Genomic DNA, 14176 nt, shown 5'->3' with positions numbered 1-14176 from the left:
CGTGTTCAACTCAGCATCATAGTTGTTGAATATCCGTAGCCATAACAATAAGAAAACAATTGTTATCAATTATTGTTATATATTGTTATAGTATTATTACTCAACATCAAAGTCCAATTGTATCACTGATATCCTTGACTTTCTTGACTGTAGAAACTCCATGTTCATGGGTTAGAACATTAACTTTTCGATCAAAAGTGCGGCCAAGCTTCGTCGCTTTGACACAGTCCACGATGAGTTTCTTTTGATTCCTGATCAGGATATTTTGATTTCCAAGGATTTTGGTCTGACCATCAGTGAGCTGATTCATTTGCAGTTGAAGATTTGCAAATTCGACCCTAGAGTCATTCTGAAAAAGAATTAAATCCTTGACAGATTATCCAATCCAGGAGTTGTACTCTTTCCTTTCAATCATATTTTTCAAGACAATACCTTGAATTGAATCGCATCCTATAATATCGTCTTCCATCTCAAGATTCACCACTTCCTGAGGTCTTGAGGAGTTCTCCATTTTTATTTTTAATTTTATTAGGGAAGGAAAAGCAAAATATATATATATATATATATGTGTGTGTGTGTGTGTTTGTGAACAAGATAAGGATGTCCTTGTTATGGAAACCCTAAAACATCCAAAAAGACACGGACGCTCGTGGACCAATTAAGAAAGGTTAATGGATCAAAAAAGATCCAAAAATAAGAAAATACTCTATGTTTCATATATCTCTTACCTTTATAGCTCAATAATTAAGAGATTTAATTAGAGCACAAGGAGAGGATATAATAGTTGCTAGAAGTCAAGAAACGACTCAACCTTCACAAAAGAAGAAAACAACTAACTCAAAAACAAGACAGATGGTAGCCTACAATAGACTTGATCATCTCGCAAAAGTCATCCTTGCAACTCTCAAGTTAGATACACGGACGTACCTATAGCAAGGTAGTTAAGTGAGATGTAATCCCACCATGATCATTGACAAATGAGTTGTAAATACCATATAGATGTTTGAGTCTTGTATCCCTTACCTTCCTTCGGTTATTTCTTATTCCAGAGAAATAACTCATAAACCTTTTTGAGTCTCCATCAGAAGGTTTTTTCTGAGGGCTAAATCTAGGACCTCTTGAGACAGGTTCCAGAGGATCAGAATTGAGAAAATTCCTTCTTCTAAACTTAGGTCTACCAGACTTATTCTCATTTGCACTTGTAATGTGTACATTAGTAGTGTAAATATTAGCACCATTAGGGGGAACACGATTCCTGTAAATATTTCTCGAAAAGTGACTTTGGAAACCTTGTGCATGATAGTTCTGGTTTTCTGCAGGAATGAAATCCATTGTAGATGTCGTCAGACAGTTTACTTTGTCAACAACAAAAATAAGTAGATTTTGAAGATCAGAAATCTGTTTCTTCCTAGCAAAACAATGTGAATCATAATGATTTCTTTTCCCACAGAAAGAACAGGTTCGTGTAAGAGATACATCGGAAGAAACCTCTCTTAAATTCATAGCCCTGTTGGAAGATTGCAAGTTATGTAAAATTTTCTTAGCAGACCCTTCCTTTGGAGTAATTTTCCCCGTGTACTGTAATCCCTTATGAGAATTAGAAAATGACATAGAAGAAGATTTTCTCATTAAGATAGAGTTTTCCTTTTTCAAAGAATTACACTGTTCCTAGGCTAGGAGAAGAGATACAACCAGTTTCTCTTTTTCAACACGAATGTTGTTCAAGTATGATGATTGAGTCTCAATCAAACATTTTTCTCTAATTGAATCAATCTTCTTTAACAATATATCAAGAACACTAATTTTTTCACACTGCAGGGTAGTTTCTTGAACAAGGTTTTTGATATTGTTAGATAAGGACTCAACAATGCTGTAGAGTTCTCGTTCTTGACCAAGAGACTTCTCGAGTTCATCAATGAGATGAGAAAGTTTTTCTTCAAGAGACTTTATCTTAGAGTCTTGAAAGTCAGTAATCTCAGCATATTTTTCTAGTGTTCTGGTGACTTCCATTTCAGCTTCTGACATAGTGTCAATTGTCTCAACAGAGCGAATGTTATCATAATCTGATAGCAAAACTTTCCTCCCCCGGGATTCAGAAAAATCATCCAAGGAGTTATCCTTTGAGGTAAGTCAAAGACATTTGACATAATCAAAAACTTTGGAAGACATTTTTATGTGCGTAAAAGTGACACACTCTATCCACAGAAATTAGATTGCTACAAACACAGACTTATGAGGTCTTAAACGTGTTTTCCTGCTCTGATACCAATTGAAAAACCAGGGGTCTAACAACCGCACCGAATAATTCGTTGAGGAAATCTGTATGGACTATCTCCAATATATTTCCAAGAGAATCAACTAGACAGTCAGACTCAATCAAGGAAAATACATCCAAGAGTTATATCTCTATTTATCAAATCAATCTGCAATCGAACAGACAGAAATCCGCGAGTCGGATTAATTTGAACGATACCAAAGACCAATGTTCAAGTGTTAACCAATTTATATCAACAACCAAAGGTTGGATTATCTAATTGATTGAACTACGCACAACCTGTAATATTTCAATTATTTAAAATATAATGCGGAAAAGAAATAACATAGACACCAGAAATTTTGTTAACGAGCTAGGAAACCGCAAATGCAGAAAACTCCCGGGACCTAGTCAAGATTTGAACACCACATTTTACTAAGCCGCTACAGACTCTAGCCTACTACCAATTAACTTCGCATTGGAATGTAGTTGAGCACTAACCAATCTCACAATCATTAAGGTACAGTCGCGTTCCTTACGCTTCTTGAACCACGCCGGATTCTGCGCCCTTGATTCCCTTAGATGATCTCACCCATAACTAAGGGTTTCTACGACCCAAAGTCGAAGACTTGATAAACAAATTTGTCTCATACAGAAAAGTCTACTGAATAGATAAATCTGTCTCCCACAGAAATACCTACGATTTTTTGTTCCCTCTTTTGATAAATCAAGGTGAACATGAACCAATTGATACACCATACTTATATTCCCGAAGAACATCCTAGTAATATCAATCACCTCATAATAATATTAATCGTATGGAAGAGAAAGAAGATATTGTGGAATCAGAAAAGATCAAACGAAGATGTTTGTGACTACTTTTTTATCTTACCTATCGAAGATTAACTCTCGAGAAAATCTTAGAGTAGATAGTACTCAACATGATAGAACAAAGTAAGATCAGAACACGCAACTACAAAGAAAATAGTTGGCCGCCATCTCCCACATATCTTATACCTCTGCTAGCTTTAGCGAACCCAAACTCTTTCGGGAGTTTCCCGTGGTAGAAGAACTTGAACCGAGAATTTCCAATGGTGATGAATTGATTTGTTTGCGCCTATAAATCATCCAACGTATCATCAACATGTTGGTGGTGATAGTCTCTTAAGTTCTGGTAATAGTGGTGAATCGCTTCTGCAATTTGGTGAGAGGTGGAGCCAAGACAATTCGCATGTTCTAGATGGTAGAGGGAATGTACTATCATCTTTGAGCCAAGATATATGAGTTACAACTCTTTTCGTATTCTATTACAATTGATAATTTTTGAAGAACTTTTAGGATGAGGTGAATTCACTTACATATGTGTATTCGGCAGGTTGTTGCATATCCTCTAGAGATGGCAGTGGCAACAATTCTGGAGGAGTTGGTGGGGTTAGAATTGGATCCGTTGCTCCCGCTGCTCCGTCCATCTTTGAAGCAGATTCAAAAGAATGATGGACATAACAATCTGGTTGTCCATAGTATAAAGTATTATTCCTTATTTGTTTAGATATGATTGAGAAGAATGATGTAATCAATGAACATATTTTAAGCTATTTATATTAGTAACCGCTGGTATACCATGAGTCCAAGTAATTCTCATAACAATCAGGTTCGCGGATTTCTACCCTGTTGATTTACTTATTGTATTGACAAAAGAAATAAAACTCTTTGATCTCTTTCTCGATTGAGTCTCACTTTTAAGTTGGGGCTCTCGAAATTATATTGTAGTTTAGTCCATACTGATTTCCGAACGAAATATTGGGTGTGGTTGTTGTACCCCTGCGTTTTCAGTTACTGTTGCGTTTAAATTTGACCATATACATTAGACACATGTTTTTACATGTTAAGTTACAATGTACAAGGGTTTGGCATTTGTGTACAGTTTTAATCAAGCAGATTATATCCCTTTGGAGCTGTGGAAAAGGAACTTTTAAGTTTGTTAGATCAGCACGTATCTTAAAAAACTGAGAAACTCTTATGAGTATGGTATCCGATATATATAGTCTCTGTAACTATAAAATTTAGTCCAATTCATAGAAATTTACTCCGATATTGAAATAAGATGTTTGAGCCTGTGCCTTGAAATGCATACGAGAAAAAGAATTAATGCTCGAGAAATCCCAATTCAAAAATGTTACAAATCAAAAAGAGAAAATAATCATGTTTCCTTATATCTTACCGAAGCAAACATCCCATATTCCCCAAACTAGCATGTCGTGTTTTGTTTCTAACTTAATTGATTTTTAAATCTGACTTGTTGCATCTGAATTTTTCAAAAAATGTGTTAATTAAACAATAAGATTATAATTTTTATTGAATCAAGTTATATGTACGAGCCAAGTAAAACATCGGGTCAGAGATCATCGGTAGAAAAAATTGATACTTATAAATAATACTGATGAGTTTCGAACTTAAGTTCGCGGCAATTACACAATGGTTACCAAAGCACTACAGTGACATTGGAAAACACGGTATAAGATTGTAGTACACTATCCCGTAATCCAAATTGGGCTTACTAACCCCAGAGATGATATTTGGAATTTTGGGCTGAAACTTTAAACCCATTTATTGCATCTGGCATCACCACTTCAAGCTCTGTTTCTCCACCCCATCAAAACCCCTAATTCCCAATTCCAGTTCCATCTGATTCACTCTGCAAGGGTTAAGGATTATTCTCAGAAATGGCGTTCGCTTCAAATTTCCGTCGAGTTATTAGCAATGGGTTAACGAGGACTTCATTATTATCACAAGTTCGTGACAATTCAACCTTGACAACCCCTAGACTTTTCGTCAGTGGTAAAATTTCTAACTCAAAAATCTAATTTGTTACAATTGTTCCTTCATCTTTGAATCATCTGTATATCAAATGTAAGATTTTATTAAGATTGATTGATTTAGTAAAGGGGTTTTGGAGTTCAGGGCCTTTTCATTTGGCAATAGGTGTACCTGTAGATTTTCATACCTTAGAATTCGTTGAGCTGATTTAATCATTGAACATAGTTTAAGCTACTTATACTAGTAACGGCGGGTATACTGTGGTTGCCGACATTGATTTTGACCTAATAACAAATGACAATGTAGTGATTGGAAGAAATTGTAGATAAATTGTTGGACACTTTTTGTGGGTGACAGGAATCACTTTTAATCAGCATAGGAGGGCCTCTTACGTCGGCCGGTAACTGTGCTTCTTAAAATACTATGGATTTGTGTGACTTTCATGATATGTTAGAGGTTAAGTAATGGCCGGTTGTGGTGATGGTGGAGTTTAGTTCTGTGTTCTAGAGATAGAATGTAAACTAGTATCTCAGCCCTAGCAACGATTTGACAGGCTTCCTGATTTTGCAAATGTATATGGTCGAGATAGCCTTGGTGAGCCAGTGATAGACCAATACAGGGCGAGAGAAGTACCAAGATGGGTGACTTCTTGAGAAGTCGTACCTTTGTTTGGTTGAAAACCAGCCATTTCCTTAGGAAAGGGCGGGAGCAGTACCAAGATGGGGTGACTGCTTCGGAAGTCCTTGTATTCCCTATCTAGCCTACCCCAACTTGTTTGGGACTAAAGGCTTAGAAGAAGAAGATGCTTTTCTCTAAGAGTCATGTGTAAGGTCAATAATTTGCACGAGACATGGTTACTTTCATAGAGAAACATCTTGGTCTTTTGCATTATCTTTGTCCTTTCTCAAAATAGCTAGTTTGCATTTCGATGGGAATCTGATGAATAGCTCTTGGTTCAGAAATCATCAGGCAGGCTGTTCTCTTCATTGTTCGATTTTCCATTGCAATTGTTGCAGCTGCTGACACGGTTTTAAGAAATGATATTCTTAATGAAGCGTTCCTCTATCTGAATGCCTATGACAACAGATGTCTATGACAACCTGCTGTTCAAGTATGTTTATCATGTAGCAGACTGAGCACTTAAATTTAGCGGATTTCTCCCAGTCCTCGTTGTTGCATAGCACTCATTATTGAATCTGTTAGTATATTTCTACTGTATACCGGCTGTGACCTTATTGTTCTCATTACCTAGGTCTTTCTAGGATGACCACAGACGAAAAGCTAAAAGAAGCATTTTCCCCATTTGGTCAGCTTCTTGAAGGTAGCCAGATTCCAGCTTTCTGTTTCCTGTTACCAAATTAACATACTCCCTCCGTTTTTGGAAAAGAGGTGCTATCACTTTTTTCAGTTTGGCCTATTTTTAGGCTAAAATGTGATAATATCTCTTTTCTAAAAACGGAGGTAGTATTTCTTATTAAAAGTGTTTCCCTGAGTGAATAGTCCTTAACTTTGTGCAAATTGATAATGCAGCAAATGTCATAACAGATAGAGCATCAGGAAGGTCAAAGGGGTTTGGTTTTGTCAGATATGCAACTATAGAAGATGCGGAAAGGGCTCAACAAGGGATGAACGCAAAGTACTTGGATGGTTGGGTTATTTTTGTTGATCCTGCGAAACCAAGAGAACCAAGACCATGACCTCAGCCCGAGCCTGAGCCTTCTGAAACTGTTTTCAGGGTAAACAAGACAGTTGGATGGTGTGGTAATTAGTTAGCAGGATGGATCGCTTTATACATATTTACTAAAGCACTTTTTTTATCTTCACTGTTGTTTTTTTTTTTTTTACTATCTGCGTGGGAATCCAACAAGCCGTCCATATATCAATCCAAATCTTTGGGTTCACGCCAGCTTTCATCTCAGCTGAAGTGTTGTTTTTTTGCTTGATTCAGCGTTCTGCTGTTGAACAGAAATTCGTAGGGAAGATGCTGCTGTCGTTCTAATTGTTTTTTTTACCAAGCCGAGAAACCAAGGCTACTTATGGTAGAATTCTGTCACAGGATAGCTGTTGGGCATAAAGGATCCAAGTAGATCAAAATTGTCAGTCCTCAGGAACTTTTCTAATTATTCAAGCAATTTACACATGCATTTTTACTGCTGTTAATGAGGTCCTGCATGAAATCTTTATCTTTTACCTGTTTTTTTCTACATTATTATTATTTAATTCACCGAAGAAAAGACGTGGATTGTTGATTTAATCTTCTTTATTCATGATTATATGTATAAATAGACATCATCGCGCTCTAGAAAATCCCACCCAACGAAGAAAGTAGTTGTGCAAAACAGTAATTATTCGAAGAGGAACAATTCTTCTTCTTCTTGGCTTTCGTCATTCTTCATCCATCCTTCGATATCCACACATTTCTTATTCGTGAAATACACAGCAACTTGTATCTTTTCGTTCAGAGAAAATCAAATAACCGAACTAATGGCATGGCTTTACATGTTGCTGGGAAGTTTCAACGTTTCCTTTTATTGTTATGGGTGCAATTAGTATCTGCAGAAATGCCGGCGCCTGCTTTCCGACCGATAACCAAGCCTCATTGCGTAGATAAGTGTGGGAAAGTTAGCATACCTTACCCATTCGGCATCTACAATGGCTGTTATGCAGATAAATGGTTCAAAATAACATGCAATGACAGTCTCGATTCACCAAAACCCGTGTATCGTGGCTTTGATGTCTCACATATATCGCTTCTTGATAGCCAGATGAGAATCGAAGTCAATACGACCACTTATTGTTCGGATGAAAAAGTACTAGATGATGCCTGGACGGCAGATTTGGGAAAGTTGACATTTTCTAGTACAAAAAACAAGCTCATAGGTATTGGTTGCAACCGGAGCACACACCGAGGGATACTTCCTTTTTGGCAGTAATAATGATGAAGTTTCTGCGGCGCTATGTTGGTCAATCTGTAATACAACCAAAGACATTACTGATGGGTCTTGCCTTGGCATCGGTTGTTGTGACGTAAATGTTCCAGCCGGACTATCAAAATATAATGCGACTCCAACATTTGACATCATAGACAATACTACAAATTTGAGTTCAAAATTTTGTGGCCATGCTTTTTTAGTTGAAGAAAGTTCATTTAAGTTCTCTTCAAAATATCTCAAAGATTTCAACAGTCATGGAACAAAAACCGTTCCAGCAGTGGTGGATTGGGCTATTGGGAATGAAACATGTGACGCCGTAAGAAAATCAAGGAGCTATGCCTGTGGACCTAATACTGTCTGTATATCAGGCAATGCTGATGTCCCAGGATATCGCTGCAAGTGTAAAAAGGGCTATAAGGGAAATCCTTATCTGAATAGCACAACTGGTGGTAATTGCCAAGGTAATATGTATTCCGGAGGTTTTAGGTTTATGTCCCTCTCCAGTTTCTGTTTTCCTTTTCTTTTATTAATAAATTCTTTAGTTTAAAAAGGAAAGAAAGTAATACCATGTATGTCGTAGATCAACCTCAGGGGATGTGGTCTATAAACTTAGTCTCTCAATATCCACAGAAAAATTGGAGCATCTCTGCCAGGAGACTACTTGCTTCTGTATGAAATCAAAAGGATTGTCATTGTGGTAGTAGTAGTAGGACACATTGGTACCTCAAAGATATGATTTTGAACGCCTACTCTTTTCCTCTTTCTTTTGATTGATGACTAATTGATCTTCCATTTTAATGGGCAATTTCTGAGCAGATATTGATGAATGCGGAAACTCAAACCGGTCTGGGGGTGGAGTTAAATGCATGAACACACCTGGGAGCTACAGGTGTTTTTGTTCACCTGGTAAACACCTGGAATCAACGCCTCAAAGACCATATATTTGTAAGCCTAACAAACGAAGATTTCCCATTGCTGTGGTTGTACCATCAGGTGATTTTTTTTTTTTTTTTGCAATTGTACCTTTAATGCATCAGGTGGTTGTACCATCAGCTTTTAAATACAGAGTATGATCGCATTGAAAATCCAAAACTAACAGATAAACATCATACTAATTCATAGAGGAAGAGAAAAAATGAGTTACATACCTCAACCTGTTGAATAATACACTTTTCAAGAATGAATACCTGTATAGTAAGAGAAGCAAATCTCACAAATTCATCAATAAACCATTAAACCCTGCAGAAACAAATAAAAAAAATTACAGATCATCAAAACTTTACTATCAGAAAATAAAATCCTAACAATTTTCCACTCGAAGAAGCAAGAAAGTAAAAGTCACTCGAGCAGTTTCCAAAGGAGAGAACAACGCCAATAGATCGACTACACTTTTCATTTTCATTACATCTACAAAACAAAACCAACATCCACATATGAAAGAAATAATCAACGTATAAGCATCTATAAACAAAACCAAAAAAAAAAAAAAACATAGAAGCGGCGCCAAAGAATGAGGCTTGGTTTTGCCCAATCGTTTTTATACAGGGAGAGAGTATTATTTTAGGAATTAATGTCTATATTTACTAAGAAATATTGTTAAGATTTTTCCCTTCTCTATCTTTGTTTGCACAATCAGGTTTCTAAAATTAAATTTTATATTTACCAAAAGAAAAAACAACTCCAAAATGATAATTTCGTATATTGTCTTTAAATTAATTTTCCTAATATTGGTATTTTTAGTTAGTATTAGAGTTTTGATATTCATGGAAGGTTTTTCTTTTATTTTAGATAGAAAGAATAATATAGAAAGAAAATAATTTTAAGACTAATCGAAACCATTTAAAAATCTTCAAAAAAGAAAAACACAAAACAAAAAAAAACATTTAGAATTATGTTGCATTCATAGAATAAATTGTCCACCATTTCCAATTAATGATTTTGTATGTGAATTTTTGAACAGGTTAACGATCATTAATTTTGCTGGAAAAGAATCAAGCTTCAATCCACGGTAAGTATCATAGCTTACGAAATCTGAATTTTAATCTCTGATTTAAATTTGATTAAAATTTAAAGCTTCATTTAGTTCAGTGAAATTGTAATTGTAATTCATAATTAGGGTTAGTTTAATTATATTAGATTTTTTATTAGGATTAATTTTTACAAAAAAAAAAATGGTGTAATTTGGACATTACACATTGGTGATTATTATTATTTTTATGATCATTTGTATCAAATTTCGTGATAAACCATGCATTTCTTGATATGAATCTATTTTAATTTATTTGTGAGTTTTAATGTTTGGATTTTATATACTAAGATTTCATTAATGAAATTAAGCTTTTTAGAAAAAATTTCTTTAGGAAAATTTAAGCATTTTAGGAAATTTTTTCTTTTCCTCGGCGGAAGTGATTGGTGGTAAAATATTTTGTGAGCAAAGAGAATCCTCTTATCAAATTTTATGCCCAAAATTAAATTAACTTTCTTAAAAGAAAATAACTGGTGGGGTCAGAATCAACCAGAAGCGAGAATCAACGTGGAACTCCGGTGAATGAGAACCTTTTAAAAAACAGTGTTGTATTATATAGAAAATTAAAGTGAGTTGGGGTCTATTTACTGTTTTTTTTTTGGTAATCTCTTATTACTATTTCCAGTACTAAATGAATTAACTAATTCTCAAGTTTAATTTCGTTACTTAATTTTAGTTACACACTGAACTAAATAATTAAATATTACACATATATTTTAGGAACAAAGAAAATGTGCCTGGCTAAAGAGTACAAAGATTAGAAAGAATTAAATTTTCTTTAAGGTGCTATATTGTCGTGAGGGAATTTGTTTTCTTTGTCTAAAGTATGAAAACACATACTATATAATGAAAGTTAAAGAGTCTAAGACGGGGACTAAAAATAAAGAAGATGTCATTCAAATTAGAACAAAATCTATTCCTATATCAGCTATTCTAGATAGACCGGGGAAGAAAAGAAAAAAGAAAAACCGCTTCTCACATATTTTGAGAATTTGGTGGGCTCAATTGGAGCCACCCTTCCGGAGTTTAGGAGGGCCATGAGTATTTGTGCGTGGCCGTTTTTTTTTTCTTTTGTTTTTTTAGCTCCGTCCGTTGAGACTTTTTATTCCTACTGTAGAACTCCTATAAATTAATCCGTGATAAATTAATAATCATGATAAATTAATAAATTTCACCAGTCCTGAATCCGGACCAACATATTAAATTAATAATTCGCTAAATTTATAAAATAATAAATATTTTTTGCTTCCTATATGTCACTCCATTCGAACATATAAATTAATGACTATCCATTTTATATAAATTTAGTTTATATCTATGATAATTTAGTAAAGAGTGATCCAATTGTTTTTCTTAAAATTAATGTCACGTTATATTTTATCTTAGATTTTTTTCAACGTTAGAAGTGTTTTTGATGTTATCGTTTCCTTACGCAATAAAAACCTATTCAGTATCTTCGCAGCTTTGATAGCTTTTCATATTCGACTTCCACAACACCACTTTTGCCTTTTCCCGTGACATTCTCAATCATTTCTTCACTAGATCTGAATTATGGTAGTTTAAAAGAAATTCCCATTGATTAAATTTTGCAATTCTTTATTGCTTCATTATTTAAAGCTTCACTCCGATTTTCTGACGCGGTGTCATCCATGAAATTAGCTTTCAAAGATTAGTATCTAATAATTAAATTAGTATCCATCAACCGTACCCACAATAATTTGCATGATGAATAAGGTGTATTGTTTCATTTATTGATTTTTTTTTATAAAATTTTTCCCAGACTTTGATAAATTAATAATTATTAATTTATGAAATTATCTAATATCACGATAAATTGATAAATTTTATCGGTCCCGATACTATTATTTGATAGGCGCTATACTGTATATTGAATCAGCATTTCTAGACAAATCGTTTCACAAACCACTCCAGGGAATTTGCAACGGGCCCATTTACTATGACATGAGCCCGTCACACGTGTCTCAACCTTTTTGAGGTGGTTTAGGGGGGCGATTCGTTTAAAGTTTCTGATATCGAATGACCTACTTTTTTCACTGATGATGACTAACTTATCTTCTTTTTTTTTTGGTCAACCGATCTTCCATTTTGTAAAGCTATGGAATATATAGTATTTTATTTGGACACTAATATTCTTTTCTTTTATTGCGCTGCTTAATATTTACATAGACATTAATGAATGTCTCGTATCAAGCCCGTGCGGAAATGGATATTGCTCCAATGAACAGGGGAGCTATACTTGTACTTGTCCAGCTGGTACAAATCCAGGACGAAGCAGTGATCAAAAATTTATTTGTACGCGTGAAAGACGAACACTTCCGGTATATGTGGTTGTACCATTAGGTATACATACAACTCTATGCCATGACTTTGTATCTTTTATGTACATGCATAAGAGGTATATGTCTAACCCATCCATTGTTCACATGATCTACAGGTATTGGAGTAAGCATAGTCATATTATTTATGGTTGCGATGGGGTATTGGTTATACATTAGACTTGAGAAGATAAAGCAAATGAAACTGAAGGAGAAGCACTTCACAAGAAATGGAGGTTTGTTGTTAAATCAAAAGATCACTTCAAATGCGGGTAGAGTTGAAAGGGCCGCCAAAATCTTTGTAGCCCAAGAACTCGAGAGGACAACAGACAATTTCAACCCAAATAGAATCATTGGAAAAGGAGGCTTTGGTACTGTGTTTAAAGGAATGCTATCGAATGGTGAGATAGTGGCAATTAAGAAATCTACATTGGTGGATGAGACCCAAGTTGCTCAGTTCATTAACGAGGTTGCTATTCTTTCGCAAACCAATCACAGGCACATTGTTAAATTGTTAGGTTGTTGCTTAGAGACACATGTTCCATTGCTGGTATATGAGTTTGTCTCTAATGGAACACTCTCTTACCATCTCCATTCAAGGGAAGGCGATAGCGAGTCATTGATTTCATGGAAGGATCGCATCTGAGGTAGCAGGAGCACTTGCATATTTACACTCAGACGCTTCAATACCAATCTATCATAGAGACATAAAAACCACCAATATACTTTTGGATGAAAAATACAGGGCTAAAGTCTCTGACTTTGGGATTTCTAGATCAGCGCCGGTAGATTCAACCCATTTAACCACACTTGTGCAAGGAACCTTTGGTTACTTAGACCCCGAATATTTTCATTCAGGACAGTTCAACGACAAGAGTGATGTCTGTAGCTTCGGAATAGTTCTTGTGGAACTGTTAACGGGAGAACAAGCACTTTCTCAAATCCGACACGGAGAAGAGAGGAGTTTAGCATTACATTTCGTAAAATCGGTGAAAGAAAACCGTCTGTCAGAAATACTATATGCTCGGGTTCTTAACGAAGGAGAAATAGAGGATGTTTTTGTGGTCGGTAAACTTGCCGAAAACTGTTTGAAATACGTTGGAAGGAAGAGGCCAACCATGAAAGAAGTATCACTAATTTTGGGAGGGTTGCATGAGAAACTTTCAAAATATTCAGTGTGCGTAGAAGGTCGAACGAATTAAATTTAGTACAGTCGGATGGTTCAGTATTAAAGCTAGCATCCCTTTATTGTGTTTGCTTGGGAAGTAATACTCTCTTCGTCCCACTTACATATATGCGGTATATCAGCGTTAAGGGGTAAACTATCTAAGATCCAGAAATTATTTGGGTCATTTAACAAAGTGCACATTCTAATCTCTATTTATTACTCTCTTCATTTTTAAAAGAGAAATATTTCCATTTCAATTTGCCTATTTTTAGATTAAAATGAAAAAGTAAAAGTATTTCTTTTTTTAAAAACCGAGATAATATTTCACTAGCCAGTGATCAAAATTTGTTTGTATGCATGGAAAACGAAAACTTCCAATATACGTGTTGTACCATTAGCTACATATACACACACAACTCTTTGCAACGATCTCTTATATTTTTACACATGCGCGAGAGGTCTACGTTTGACCCATCTTTTAGATAATGTTGGGACAAATGTTGATTTCACACCTACAAAATAAAGATTAATCATAAAATAAAATGACGGCTGAGTCACGACCAGGTCGCTCTCTTTAAGACGTTTTGTAGCTCTGCCTTGAGTTTTGTGCAAGCAGTTCTTTCTTTGTCACGACGCCCCTAG

At 35.3% G+C, this 14176-nt stretch overlaps 1 protein-coding gene and 1 pseudogene across 2 annotated transcripts; both read left to right on the top strand.

Moving 5' to 3' along the window:
* Positions 1–4824: 4824 nt before the first annotated feature.
* On the top strand, positions 4825–7231 carry LOC113343555 (organelle RRM domain-containing protein 2, mitochondrial-like). Of its 2 annotated transcripts, XM_026587709.1 has the most exons (3): positions 4832–5092; positions 6324–6392; positions 6602–7231. In XM_026587709.1, exons 1-3 carry the CDS (start codon positions 4978–4980, stop codon positions 6766–6768), a joined length of 351 nt encoding a protein of 116 aa, XP_026443494.1. In that variant the 5' UTR covers positions 4832–4977; the 3' UTR covers positions 6769–7231. The 2 variants fall into 2 exon arrangements, with proteins under 2 accessions (XP_026443495.1, XP_026443494.1); XM_026587710.1 differs by lacking the exon at positions 6324–6392 and having other exon boundaries at positions 4825–5092.
* A 329-nt stretch (positions 7232–7560) lies between these two features.
* On the top strand, positions 7561–13568 carry LOC113343491 (annotated as a pseudogene).
* The last annotated feature ends 608 nt before the right edge of the window (positions 13569–14176 follow it).

Source organism: Papaver somniferum, unplaced genomic scaffold (assembly GCF_003573695.1).
Source record: "Papaver somniferum cultivar HN1 unplaced genomic scaffold, ASM357369v1 unplaced-scaffold_6, whole genome shotgun sequence".
In the NCBI taxonomy this organism is placed as follows: domain Eukaryota; kingdom Viridiplantae; phylum Streptophyta; class Magnoliopsida; order Ranunculales; family Papaveraceae; genus Papaver; species Papaver somniferum.
The sequence above is the reverse complement of the archived record's forward strand: the minus strand, read 5'-3'. Positions and strand labels throughout refer to the sequence as shown.

Excerpts from the sequence above, each read along its gene's own strand:
- LOC113343555 (XM_026587709.1), top strand. The coding sequence starts at position 4,978 with ATGGCGTTCGCTTCAAATTTCCGTCGAGTTATTAGCAATGGGTTAACG. Across the intron at positions 5,093-6,323 it reads CCCTAGACTTTTCGTCAGTG|GTCTTTCTAGGATGACCACA; the intron begins GTAAAATTTCTA and ends CTCATTACCTAG. Across the intron at positions 6,393-6,601 it reads ATTTGGTCAGCTTCTTGAAG|CAAATGTCATAACAGATAGA; the intron begins GTAGCCAGATTC and ends TTGATAATGCAG.